At 36.8% G+C, this 14,885-nt stretch overlaps 1 protein-coding gene across 8 annotated transcripts in view; it reads right to left on the bottom strand.

Moving 5' to 3' along the window:
• The window catches only part of MAPK8 (mitogen-activated protein kinase 8), a 175,113-nt gene that overhangs the window by 5,536 nt on the left and 154,692 nt on the right, over positions 1-14,885 (bottom strand). For 6 of the 8 annotated variants that reach the window (XM_072931077.1, XM_072931078.1, XM_030276022.4 and 3 more), the window contains 6 exons: positions 14,208-14,375; positions 11,531-11,660; positions 10,249-10,307; positions 9,986-10,124; positions 5,136-5,301; positions 1,002-1,073 (listed from right to left, as the gene is read on the bottom strand). In XM_072931077.1, coding sequence (XP_072787178.1) covers positions 1,002-1,073; positions 5,136-5,301; positions 9,986-10,124; positions 10,249-10,307; positions 11,531-11,660; positions 14,208-14,329 — 688 coding nt within the window. In that variant the 5' untranslated portion in view covers positions 14,330-14,375. Of the gene's footprint in view, positions 1-590; positions 663-1,001; positions 1,074-5,135; positions 5,302-9,985; positions 10,125-10,248; positions 10,308-11,530; positions 11,661-14,207; positions 14,376-14,885 lie in introns of all 8 variants that reach the window. The other 2 variants (XM_030276023.4, XM_030276019.4) reach the window with 1 other exon arrangement.

Raw genomic sequence — 14,885 nt, 5'->3', positions numbered from 1 at the left:
GTTTGTTTGGAGCAGACTCTTTGTCTGAAATACTGTTCACAGGACAACCCATATAGACACAACAAAACCATTCACAGAATAGAAAGACAAAAATACCAGATATTTCTAAAAGCTCCTTGCAGGATCATTTCTGCATACAAAAAATAAATCTCCAGAGTGTAACTAATGAAGATGGTTTGGAATTTTGGTAAACACTCTCTATAAAATGCAAAGAATAGTAACTACTAACATGCTCAGGTACTAAACAAGTTTAGTAAATTACTACATAAAAATGAATTCTGAAGTAAAACTGAATGCATATGAACCAAGAAAACACCATCTAAACAAAAAGAAGTCTGTTTTAAGTGTGACAACATTCAAAAGTAATGGATAGGGACTCTATTACACTGGAAAAAGAAAAGAAGGGAAAAAAGGAAAAAGAAAAAAAAGCCTATTTGCCCAAGTGGTATATAATGAACTTGCAAACTGATATTTGAAAAGGCAGTTTTAAACCCATATTTTAAAAATTAGAACCACCTTAATCTGGAATTATATCACTGCAGTATCTTTTGACATTTTACAACTACATCCCAGACCAAGGGTAAGGATACGATCTGTACCAGGAAATAAAACACCACCTTTGATCATTTCTCCCATGATGCACCCAACTGACCAAATGTCAACTGAAAACAAAATGCAATGATATTAACATAAAAGATACTTATTAAAATAAAATAAATAAAAATATCTAGACACACATACACATGAAGTGACTGTAAAAAGCATGTGCAATGAAAATGAGTGAAGGTGAATGGATGCTAACTACAGGACCAGCAGAGACTATGTCCTACTGCTAGGTGCAGCCTGAATAAAATGATTTTTTTTAAGTGTATCACAAGAAAAATCCATGTTCATTTAATTAAAAAAAAAAATTGTACAATATGCATCTTCATGACACAACATCAATAAGAAGGTTAATCACTTCCTAACTAATTCAACCTGCTGCAGCAGCACAAGGATACAGTCCCTTCCTGGAAAGAGGATTTTGTGGCAAACCATTTCGCCCATAATGCACCCCACAGACCATAAATCCACTATGTTTGTAGCACAAAAAGAAGGAAGAGCAAAGCAAACGGTCATTTAAAATTAAAAGAAGCATAACATGACTGCATCCTATAAACTGCAGAGACAGCACAGGAAGAAGAGCAAGTCTTTGCATTAACCAATGAAAACAGTCTAACATACACCATGTGTAAGGATTAGCTTTTAACTGTCTCAAATACAAGGCAGAAAAACATCCTTTTGTTTAATATAGTGCTAAAGCAAGAGCTTGAGCAGAGAGAGAGAGAGACACAAAGCAATCAGAGTAAAGCACTTTCTCCAAGGCTGGAGGCTTCAAAGCTACCTCTGCCAAGGGAATAGATTCAACCACCACATACAGATGGATTCCATGAAAGTAATTCCACTGTACTTGCAGGAATAATTCTAAAATTAACTACGTAAACTGAAGTGTAAAAATATTGCCTATTGAAACAGTTCACGCTTTTTAAGAGAATTACAGGATTTACAATTTGACATCAAATATTTTCTAGAAGTCAGATTACCATGCATCTCTCTCTCGTTTTAAATAAAAAGCAAACAGAATCAGTAAAAGATCACTTAGAATTTTAGAGGATCAGTTAATGACAATGTTAGTATGCTCCTAAATTTTCAGTTCAAATAATTTGTTTTAAAATATGTCTCCAGTTACACTGAAATAACATTTTATACAAAAGAAAAACTTAAAAGCAATTTTTAAAAAATACGCATTTTCTACATTACTTTAAAATAATTCACTCAAGACATAAAGATGCACAAGTTTACTTTGTATACATAAGCCAATTTCTTTTGCAGTTACTTTCAGAAGTATTGTTAATTCCATATGCAAAAGTTTTCTTGAAGGCATAACAATGAAATGTTATTATTATAAATACTTTTATGTCAAGTACGACACTGGAATTTCAATTAAGCAGATAAGAGGGGAATTTAGGTGACAACAATTATATAGTAAGAATTTTATGTAAATGTTCTGAAGGAGCTCAACAATGCCAAGCAAGAAATATTGCTTCTTATGTTTCAATATTCTTTCTCCTTTATTTATTAAAGTTCCTCTAAAATAGTATCTAGATAATATGATAAGAGATCATAGTTGTGCATATTAATAGGTCAAAATTAAGGGCCTTGCTCATTTAAAAAAATATTGTCAACACCTTAGTTTAGAGCTCTTTTTCCTTTAATTTTTTTTTTCAAATACTTAAGTACATATTATTTGGCTTAGAGAATCAAAGAAGCCAAGTTTTGCATTTGACTTTTAAAATAAAATTCTGAATGTTGACTTTTTTATCTGCAAACAACCTCCTACCATCACAACCCAAATTATACCCAAATCTCTTGTAATTAGCTTGTGTCCAACATGATAAAGTTACCATTCTTCTGGAATCCCTACAAAATCAAACTTGAGATGTTTTGTGGTGTTTTGATTTGCTGCTTTCATTAAATCAAGGATCTCTCTAATCACAGGTCTCTAACTTTTGTAGCAAGCTGAACCAATACTACTGTGAATACTTTTACAGAAGACTAAAATCTCATTACAGATTTGAAAAATCCTTTAAAAAATCTTGCTGTCATAAGGCATCCATTTTATTCTTAAGCCTGTGAACTTAATGATTTTTATAACTCTAGGAGAAAAAATACCATGTAAAAATGAAGTTTAAACCCTATCTACCTAGTAGGAAACGTAAAAGTAGTTGCTTCATAGTGTTTAAGGCTTTCCTTGTTTTCCAGTGTTGCCTTCCTGATAATCATGGACATAACAGTGCATAAATCTGGTAAGGAACACGTGCACAATCAGTTCTGGTATCCTTTAGTTGGTTTCTTAATGTGACAAACATCCTTTGGTAACAAACCCTACATAAAAGCTAACTCTATGTATTTGTTTGGGCTCTCTAGTTTTAAACAATTGAAGATTTTGTATCTGTACAGCACCAAAAAAATGTTACCCTGCAGTACATGATCTCAGTCATCAAAATATATATTACAATCCTCCCACAAGTTCAGCAGGGCACAAACTGCAGGAACCCACCAGACAACCCCTAACCATTAGAAAACTGTCAATTTTCAAGATTTAACTCCACACTAAAAGTTAAACACACAGTTTACCTTTGGGTGTAATGGGCTATAATAGGCATCAATACTAACAGGTGAGGCTCCTGGACAGCCCATGGTTCTTGCTCTAAGTGCATCCTTGATGCCCATCTCCCTGTCATGGCAGCTCCACAAACTCCATGGCAGAGAAGACTTAACAGCTCACATAAACTGCCTTTTAATGAGAGCAGTACGGATGGAAATGCAATTGTCTTTGGACTCACTCCATACATTTACATTCTCCAGGAGTGCCACTCTCATTTCAGTGACCATGTATTTGGCTTTGGGAAGACATGATAGCTTTTCAAATGAAAGTAAATTCTTATTTATGATGCACAACACAACTCACGCTTCCATAAGGAACAGGATTGTCACAAGCTTGACAGGATACTCTAGAACACAATCTATCTAACTCCAGTAGTGGAAAGAATGTTTCACGCTTTTGTAAGCCAAAATTACTTACTATTTAAGAGAAAAATTTAAACCGGGTGATCTGAGTCAGAAAAGTTCTGACTTTATCAATTCCTTCTGTAAGGCAACTGCATGACTCACTACTACAACTTTAGGTACTTTTCTTTAGTGTCCCTTAAATAGCCAATATAAAGTCTTTGGGGGAAAAAAAAGACAAAATTAAATTTGCAAATCTAGAAAACTTTAAGAATTAAATTACTAACTTGCTGTACTCAGCCTGTGACTCCTAGATTACAGGAGTCACAGGAAAAACAGTCAACCATGGAGGACATTTAAAGAAATGTAGGCTCTCTCATGAACACTAACAATCTAAACAAGTAAGTATCTCAATCTTGCAATAAAGATCTACTCTCATTCCTTTGAGCTGGCTTCTTTCATTGCTGGCACCATTCACACAGCCTGCAGTCACTTGCTGCAATGGTATGCAGTTGCCAGGCAGGTTTGCAGACTCTATTAGGAATGCTGAAAGGCAGAGCCTCAGTTGTGTCAGGAGGTGAGGAACCACCCACACCTCACATCCCCAGGAGACAGCTCAAGGCCTCCCTGAAGGCCTGGCCAGCAGAGTTTGAAACCCACAGGTGACCTGTGGGCACTGCCAGCCTGAGGTGTTGCCAAGTGAGAGCAGGGAGCTGCCTGAGCACGGGGACAGCACAGCAGTGCAAGGGCAGCAGAACCAGGCTGCTCCAACGGAGCGTCAGCAAGGACACCGCACGTGGTGCTCCTAAGGGCTGCCACTAGCTGTTTCCTTGAAGGTGCAATGTATTTGATGATGTGTTTCCCTCAAATGACAGACCTTTTTTTATTTTCCTGTAGAACACACTGAGAGGCAGACTGGTCACAGAGCAAGTATGGTGAGAAGGAAGTGTATGTGAAGTAAAATTCCCTTGGAATTTGTCACGGACCTCAAGAATCGACTGTCATATTGACAGTACCCTCTGTATGCTTGTCTCAAGTATATTATTGAGTTTTTCTTCAGCAACATAAAGAACTTAGTGCAAAAGGCTTAAAGGAGGCTGGTTTTAATAAAAAGCAGTGCCACAGTAGGTAACCTTAACTTGCTTGTTCCTCAGTAGACTTTATGCTCCCTACCTCCTGCAAGGCCATAACCAATACAGCTATTTAGCACTGAATTTAGCACACATACCTACTGAAGAATTACCATTTACATCTTCACCAGGAATAAAGTCAGATGAAGGTATATCAAAGTACATACCACATATTAAGAAAATATATTTCCAGTTCTTCCTGGATGTCATGTAATCTAAAAAGGAAGTTATTTAAATTTTTAAACAAACAAGGCCCTCAATTTATTCTCCAATTAAATGCAAACATTTTCTAATGGGTTGAGTTGAATAAACAAATTGGTGTATCCAGAATCTGCATTTTGGTCACAAGACTAATTTATAAAATTTCTACACTTTGAAAAAAACAGTAACATGTAAAATGTGGTGTGCCAAACATAAAAAATAAAGCTATGCCAAAGAAAGACTATATTTGCTGACCGTTTTCTTTGTATCCCATCCCTAGGATGACCTCTGGTGCTCTGTAGTAACGAGTCACTACATAAGGCGTCATCATAAAACTAGTTCCTGCAGTTCTGGCCAGTCCAAAGTCAAGAATCTTCAAAGTGCAGTCTGACTTTACTACTATATTACTGGGCTTTAAATCCTTAAAAAAGAAACATCATATATGACTGCTAAGACAAGCACAAAGTAGCCTGTGGTTCACATTTTAAAAAGATAATATTACTAACATGAAATCCCATGCACACAACTAGGTTATTTCTATAACTGCAGCTTTTTTCCCCTTGCATTAATTTATGTGCATTCAGCAGATTACAGAATTAATTCCTTTATTGTGCTTGTAGATTTATATAGCAATTAAAGAAGGAAAATACAACCAGCATTACAAGATATGTTAGCAATGTCTGAAATAAATTGAGGTTAGTAAGAAGTGTTAGCTCTCAGGAAAGGTCTAAAAACTGCTCACTGGAACAGTAATTACTACTACAATGCAGAACACAAGTAACATGACAATTACTTGATTCAATAATTATCTCGATACAAGAATTATTAGAATTATAATGAATGTAAAAGGTTCATTTGCTAGTTAAGGTTACATTACCTCTTTTGAATCAATTTACTTCTCCCACATGGTATTAGTTTCCAATTTATGACTTGGTTTTATATTAAGTTTGGCAACCAAACCCAAAAAGGCACCATTGAAAAACTGCCAAAAATTCACACAATCCTTAAATTGGAGTGGAACATGCTGACATGGCTTCAATAATTTTGGTTAGCAACATGGTAACTATTCTCTACACTTGAACCCTACTGACAATAGCACCTTTGCAACATTTATTTATACAAACACTACAGTGGCTTTCTCCTTCATCACCTCAGCAGGATCTTACCCACACCTGAATGTCACAAAGTAAATACTACAGAGTAACTTCAGAATAACTTTGAAATCATAAGATCATTCAGAATAACTTTGCAATCATAAGATCATTCATAGCACATGGAACAATACAGATAAGCCTAAAATACTTCCTACCCACACTCTACTGAGATTAATGAGACAAAACCCTGACAGGTGACAGAGGACTCCCTCACCTGAGTAGTAATAATTTGATAAGTAGCCCTATCCGTCATTGTTCCTTAAAGACTTAAAAGTGGATTTCTGCCAGATTTATGTAGTTTTGATTTGTATTTGGATGGCTTTCAGCAATCTTCTCACAATGCTAATAAAACTGCATTAAAGATAGGAAGGAAACAACAAAGAGTTCCAGAATAACAGAATTTTAATGACTAGTTAAAAGTCTTGCATTTCACACATGCATTTCAACACAAAGACTCTGCAGACAACTTTAGCTTAAAACATTCTCAAATACCACAAATTAATTAAAATTAATACTATAAGGCCTTCTATTATTATTCTATTAATTCTATAAGGCCTTCTGGCCATTTAATATGCCTTGTTTCAGATTCTGCTACAGTCCTTTTTATTATCAGTCATTGCAGAATGCCAGATGCATGCTCAGGGTATTAACTACACTCATCCTCCCCAAAGCTGCAGGATTAACACTCAAAATGTTAAGAGATCTTCTCTTTGCTTACCAAATGTTGTCCATTCTTATTTCTGAACACCATGTAGCTGTCATGAAGCCTAGGATCAAAATGATGAATTGACTTACACTACATTGAAACTCATGCAGAGATGCAAAACCTGCATCTCTTATATGTTCTGTTAAATAAACAGAAACTCATAAGCTCATTTGAGAGTGATCAAATTAATTAGGATGGATAAATATAACCAGAACCTATAGCAGAAAATCTTTCACTGAACTTTGAAAATGTAAAATGCCAGTGATTAAGAAACAGATTCTTGTACGGTCGTCTCCCCATTAGCCAGACAAGGAGATGAGGACATCTCTGGAGGGTAATTCAAGGCTTCTTGGGGGCTTTTCTCTTTCTAACAGAAGATTTGTGAAGATTTGGGCTTCTGTAATTAGGCCCCTTGTTAAGTGCTCAAAATCGGGCAGAATTTAATGTTTCAGAGCCTCCATGCAAGACTAATGAGCCACTCTTCGTCCCTCAGAAAGCCAGTGAGGCACAAATCTGCAATGCTGATCATTCATCCTCAGACTATGAAATATAAATGAACGCGTACTTCTATATTGGCTGCAAATTGCTTCTCTGCAAAATGTTTGGAACACAGTAATGTTGATTGGCCAACATCTGTTAAAGTCAGTGCAAAGTTTTGGTCAAATCTTTACCCACTGATGTGGCAACTAAGTTTGCCCCTACAGCTTCAAGGTGAAGTTTACTGATACTCATTGTGTTTGATCTCTGCCTTGCTCCTTGTGCCTCTAGGTTGCTATTAAAAAAACCCTACTTATTTCTATGGTAAGTAGTATCCGGTGTCATAAGGTACAAATACAGATTTTTGTGATTTCAGTCATTCAACAAGCTTTGAAAAAGTTACTGAGATACTGAGATTACCACAGCTATGTTAGAAGCTGAAGAACCCAGTTAAAAACCATGTGAAACTACCAACACCAAAAAAAGCTTAAAGCTTTAGAGATCACTAAAGTAGAATATTAGAGTCATAGCCAGAATGCTTTCTGGGCAGCCACAGTACTGCAGGCTATGTTTAAGAAGTTTCAATAAAGTATTTAGCTTCGGACACTAAGGACTGGTGCTGAGAGCCCGGTAGCATGGTACAAAGAGTTACCACTGCAGCCACATGGTCTGTGTGACATTTGGCCCTTTGAAGGACATCCTCCTTGTAATCCAAGGTTTTGTTCAGCTTCCTCCACAGAGGAAAAAAAACTTTGATACTTCACACCTTGAAGCCAAAGGCACAACGAACTCAGCAGGTAAGACTGTGCCTGAATATCCTCAATCTTCTAACAAAGTCTAAGAAGCAGCTGTCAGCTGAAAATCTACCAGGAAGACATGCAAGTGAAATGTCCTTTAAAAGCATCTGCACATGTCCTTTAAAAGCATTCATGCATACATATGGTGCTATTTACATAGGAATTGTATTTAGTCTCTTTAGGATAGTCTATCCCTGTATGATAGGAAGCATTTCAAAGACTTAACCCATATTTACAGAGGCAGGACTTCTATCCTCAAAGCTGTCTTCACTCTTGCCCAACTACCTAAGTAGTTACTTCTTTTCTATAAATGTAAAAATGTTTAAATTTATCCACAACTTCTACAGGATCAATGCCCACTTCAGAGGAATACAAACCACCCTGAGGCAAAGCACACTTTTAGAAGCTCCCTTAAGCTTGTGCTAAGATCCACAGAGAGACATTCTTACTTTACCTACTCCAGCATGTCCAGAAAATACACTGTTTTCCAACACAAAAAAAGACCTAGGAAAATCCACAGCATTAAATTTGCATACATAAATATTGCAGAGGAAATGTGAAACTGGATGCAAACCATTATTTCAGACCCACATGCACATACATCACAACACCACAGGCTGCATATTTTCAGTCATAGCCAATATAGCACCACAACAGTAAGTGGAACAACCTAGTTTTGCTGAGCATTCCCAGAACAATGCAAAAGGTTCAAGTGACCTATCTCAAACACCCACAAGCAGACCAATTCAGGTACAATGCCTGGTAGCAGGCAATGCTTCTCCCTCCCTTGCCCATCTCTTCACTGAACACAGCAGTTCAGTGAAAATTGCATGCAAGAAGGAAGGTTTCACCTTCATTCCTTGAGCTCCTCACTGGAATGAAGCAGCTGATGAGTACTAGAACTAGCTGAGCAAAAGGAAGCAGCATTTGCCCATTCAAGCTGTATTTTCTATTCAAATAATTTTCTGTTTCCCTGAGGAAAAGATGGCACACTGAACAGGAGAGTCAGACTGCAGATCCAGCTTGCAGACCATTCAACACCCCAGTGACAATGTGACCCCACTGACTTGGACAAGCATCCTAACCAAATCCTGTGGCGGTGCAAGAATTGCCATTTGTGATCTGCTTTCCTGTGCACATCATGAGGAAGACTGTGCAGTAATGACTGAAACCATCCCACATCACTAAAGTTAATAAAATCTTTTCTATTGCTTCAAAAATGAAAACTTCTTAAACGCTTTAAAAAAGTCACAATGAAAAACGTAGTACTATAAAAATATAAGCTTCCCATTTCCTAAACCAACAAGATTATACTTAAAAAGTTATAACCAGACAACCTCAAGCAATTTTTAATCTATATACCATTATATACAAGATGCTCACTTGAACAGGCAACCTTAAATTCAAAGTCTCTTGACTAGCTTGCAACACATGCCATTTGAAAAGCTGTAGTCAGTTTTGCCTGTTAACCATCTGAGTGAATTATTTGTGACACACAGGTGTTATCCAAGTTCCAATTACAAGTCTTTATCATCATCATCTTATCTGGAGATTTCAGATAGTTATTACTCGGCTAGTAAAGAGAGAAGAAATAAAATAGGCAGTTCTTTCCAAAGATGGAATTTCAGGTTTGGTTACCAAAACAATAAAGGCAGAGACGCTTCCAGATATCCTTTCCTGCCACAGCTACTAAAGCAGAACATGATACAGAATTAGAGGAGGTAATGCAACTCACTGCAAAAGTGTGCAGTTTGCTCTGTGCAGATCATTATCAAATCATTTAAACATTCAAAAGGCTCATTCCAGAATTACCCTGGAAAAAGGTATGATGATTTCCTTTCAGTTTTTTCTCGCTGCCAAAGGGACAGGCTATGAAACACCCTTCATGCTCCTAATTCTAACTTCTTTTATCTTTTAAAAACTCAAGATAAAACCAGGTGCAATGCAAATTACATTGTTTAGTTCACTTACCCTATGAATAATCCCAGCTGAATGAAGATGTTTGATACCACACAGCATTTGATAAAGAAGATAGGACATTCGTTCATGATCTAGCTCCATCTGAATCACTTGGCAGAGATTTGCATCCATGAGCTCCATCACTATGTAGCTTATGAAGAAAAAAAAAGAATAATCAGATAATACTGCCATTTTACTGTATTCTCTCTCTTGCTAGTCTTTTCATATGAATACTTTAAAAATAAATTCTCAGCTTTAGCTCAAATCTGACTTACACATCTTGAAATTCTTCCAGGGATTTTTGTGGTGTGAACACATTCAGTAGGCCGATTATCTGCAGGGAGGGGGAGAGGAAGGGTAATTGTACCACAGCAATAACAAAGCTGCAGAGTCAACATTTCAAAACTGGTTACTATTACTCTGATATGAACCTCCTAGTATACACTGAAGCTCAGGATGCTCAGCAGCTCAATCAGGCCTAACGTGATGTAAACAGATACAAATGATTTTGAAAGGAGTATTTTTCTTCCACAAATCACATAATCTAAAGACACTCTTGTGTGTTAAGATGATATTCAAACCTTAAAACCTAAGGAGCTTAGTCCCTCTTCCCCTTCCTCCTACTTTCAGTTTGAAGACCTGGTAAGATTTGTTTTGTACATGAAGAATAATAAAATTTAAACCTGACAAAGACTCCCTAAAAGATACTACTTTGCCACTAACTGAAGTGAAGAAACAACTTCATCCAAACAGAAAAACAGGTTCTTACAGATGCTTTAGGATGATATTTTACATTAAGAATGGATGGGATGTACAGAAAGAGGCCGAGCTACTACTCATCAAGAATCAGGCAGGCTTGCAGTAGTTTATCATCATACAAATTATGCTATTAGGTGGAACATCCTTCAGAGAATCCACATATAAACACTTACGAGAAAAATTACAAATTTTTCCCCAAAAGCCACAAGACAGAGTAAATTTCCTATGACACTCTCCCTCCCTAGCAGTCAGGAGAATTTTTATCTTCCTGATGGGGGATTAAAAGAGAAGGTAAAGACAACTGCACACATCTGACTCCGAAGGAAGAAAATGGCCAACACCAGCCTTCTGCAGTTCAACTCCAATAAATTTATTTGCTTCCCATTTCTGTGATCTTGTCTACTGCACAGCTTAATAAATACTGGACAGCTACTGCAGCCACAACATAAGATTCTAAACCCATTTATGCACCAGGGGGGAAAAAAGGTATTACAGTCTATTTCTTTTTTCTCCTATATGTCTAGCAGCAGGATGCACTTACCAACCATGGTACTCTTATTTGACAGCTGCTTGCAAATTTCAGCAATATAACACTGACTCTTGCTGAGTTTGAAGGGGGTATTTAAAGATTGGGCAGGTATTAAAACTAGTCAATTATAACTCTTCTGCAACACCCTTCTGTATTTATCATGGTGACACAACTATGCAATGGAAATCTCTGAAGTCACTTTCCAGACTTTTACAAAGGATAACCCTCCAGTTAATTCTTCAAGATCTGAAGCAGGACACGGCACTCACGTTTTTGTGATTAACGCACTTCATAAGAACAAGCTCTCTGTAGGCTCTTTTAGCGTGGGTTTGGTTCTGAAACGGTCGGCTTAACTTCTTGATTGCAACATTCCGCTCAAGGATGGCATCATAAGCTGCACTGTAATTAAAAATAACATTATTACATCCCTAGTGTCAAGGTCCTTTAAGCTGTGGCAGTTGCAAACATTTTCAGCTACTTTATATCATGTCTGCAGAAACCCCAAATTTTCAGTGTTATCCAGCTTCAGGAATGTGATATAGCAAAGTGCTCTTGTACGTTGAGTGATTCAAAATTTAAAAATATTTCCCAGCTTCAGAACATTAACACATGACAATCTCTACAATATAATGCAGTATTTCTGCTTCCAAAGATACTGAGTTCTTGCCACTCACTGCCACTCAAGAACAGACCATCTATAAAAGATCCAAAACACTTGAAACATAAAAAGCACATTAATTTTATGTGAAATCTTCACACTAAAAGGGAGAAGGCAGGAAAAGTAGGTTATAAAAAGGTCCCATGCTTTCAATTATTTAGTAGCTTAATATCCTGATGACAATAACAGTAAAGTCAAGCCAAAAAATTGTGAAGAAAGCTTTAACCTCTAGATGTCACTGGCTTTAAGTTGGTGAAAAAAAAAAAAAACATTTTGTTTGCAGACTAATTCCAACATTGTCATACAATTCAGTAACACAGGCTGTTTAACTGATGAAAACTGTTATTGGAGTTAACTCCCTTACATATCACATTTCCAGGACAGGAAGGCATGGCTTGTTTTTCCTGTAAGAGCTAATACAACAGCTGACTGCCATGCAGACTCAGGAAATATTTATCAGTTACTAAAAAAGTCTCAGCAGGGAAAATATTATTTTCTTATCTCTTCTCAAGAATGGTACTCCAATCTAATGAAGAATATCTGCCAGTAAACAGTAGCATCTATTAAATTCAACTCACTACTTTAAAAAGTGGATTGCCTATGTAGTAAGTAGGCTTGACTGATTTCTAATTTATCATCAACAAAACCTCTAGACACTACTAAAGAAAAAAATGGGAACAACATGTACTAGTAACTTTCTTTAATATACATTTTCCACTATATCTGGAATTTCCCCACCTGCACCAAAGATAAGGATTATTTTAGGAAAGCTGGCCAACATGGGACTCCTGTTCTAGTATTTAAACTTCTGCATTCCCTGTACATAACAGCAGCCTAGAAACTGTTTCAGTACCAGGCCATGTACTTAAAAGTCCTCCAAATCAAGTTGGATCAGTTACAACAACAACAAAAAAGAAACAAATACAAACCATCACCACTGACAACAAAAACTCCAATCCAAAGAATTGCACTGTATGGATATACATGTGCAAGATTTAACCACAGGCCTTGTCAGGGTAAGCTGTGATTTAACTAAAAAGGCTTAAATTACACCACCAGCAGCAATTACAGAATGGCCCTAGAGTAATTACATGGTCAGTTTTGGGATCTCTGCTCTAGGAAGGGCAATAAATTTGAAAAATCAGCAGTAGTTAACATACAACTGGCCATCAGAAGGACAGTAATAACAGCTAAAGCTTTTATTGGCATTTCTATAGCAACTAAACAAATTAATCAAGCAGCTGTCTACATCCTCAGTATGTTAACACATATGCAAATAAAATTCAGATCAGTTATTTTGTTGCTGCTAGTTAATACCTGTAATCTTAATGCCAGAAGTTACAATTTCAAAAACAACTCTCTCTACCATTCTTTCTTCAAATTTCAAATTTGCACTTATTACACTTTTATTAATCCTGCTAAAACACAAACATGAATTAGAAACCCACCAATACCACGCATTCTCTCTACACTGACCAAAAACAGGATCAAGGCAGTAAAGAGGTGACAGAACTGAGATTATGCTCTTCCCTAACTTTCTCTTCCTTGATGCTTTTGTATTTTTATGTACCTGGTTTACATCCTAAGAATTACAATAAACTGCAGAATTTGCAAGATCCTGTGATATTTACATCTTTCTCAAACATTCAAGAAAGCTTCCAATAAGGTTAAGCCAACATTTCTCTTTGAGGCAATGCTACTTCACAGGAAATAGTGCCTACAAGCAGCGAGTTGTCAACAACTTAAATCAAACGGACACTTTTCAGTCCACACAGTAGAGCTCTTATTCAAAAAATGACAGTGTCAGGTCATGTTTTCCCAAACTGCATCATGCACTTCCTATGACAACCACGGTGCTCACCCAAATGCTCACTCACTGGTATCAAGGATTACTTGGATTGTGAAAAACTCCTAACAAACTTCAAGAAGTGTGAACATTTACAAGCAGAAAATATTATATAGAATATTTCCGGCTTTTGTTTCACTGCAAGCAGTGTGGTTTAGGATTAGGATTAGTTTCTTTATCCAGTTTCTTTTTCCCCCCATTAATTTACAGGACTTGACACAACTGGCTGAATTTGCACAGAAGGGCATCAATTCTAAAGCTGCACAGGTCAAAAAGCAACAGCAAGCCCTTGCTGAGGAAAAATGGTCAGCAGTTACCATCGCTGTTTTGCCTGTAAAAGGTAAAAACACTTCTCCACACTCCTGGCTCTGTAACATACAACACCTCAAAAAACTATGTTAAGGAAACCTAAAGGTACATTTAAATCTTAAAGAAACCTTACCAGACTATCCCTTGTGCTCCTGATCCTATTGGTTTCAAATTCTGATACCGTTTCAATACGGTGAAAGTTGAGTCTCCAATTTCAACGCTGTAGAAATTGTTGTCACGCTTGCTCCTGCTCATGACGGCAACTTGCTTAGTTCACTTCATCCAAATTTTGCTTCTGGGCCTATGAAGACATAAAATTGGGAAAACTAAGATTTTACAACTATATGTAAAGTGACATAAGGCAAAACTATTTTTAAGACACACCAGACACTTCCCAAATAAGTCCCAAGTGCACATATAAGTATTTTTTACTGGCAGCCCGCAGTCAGTCAAGATAAGAATATTTCAAAACTGATTTGTAAGATATTCCTGTGTGGTTACTAGTTCTTTGTATTGCCCCAAGCACTATTTATCCAAGAAAGCACAACAAAAATGTAGGAATTAAAAGTAGCACTGTATCCAGAGTGAAATCACCTAAGGTATCTGCAAGGCTGGATGTAAGTTTTATTCTGAATTCACTAACAGTAACTACAGTTCAACAGTTCTTCAGGAGACTTCAGGTGGTCAGCAACTTCCATGCCTCAGTTCTGTACAGCCTGATACAGCTGTAGAAACAAACATGGATGCATTGAACATAACGCTCCATGAAAATGCAAGTAGCATTTATCTATGAAAGTATCATACCTAAGCT

The sequence above is a fragment of the Taeniopygia guttata genome, chromosome 6, assembly GCF_048771995.1.
Source record: "Taeniopygia guttata chromosome 6, bTaeGut7.mat, whole genome shotgun sequence".
Lineage (NCBI taxonomy): Eukaryota > Metazoa > Chordata > Aves > Passeriformes > Estrildidae > Taeniopygia > Taeniopygia guttata.
The sequence above is the reverse complement of the archived record's forward strand: the minus strand, read 5'-3'. Positions and strand labels throughout refer to the sequence as shown.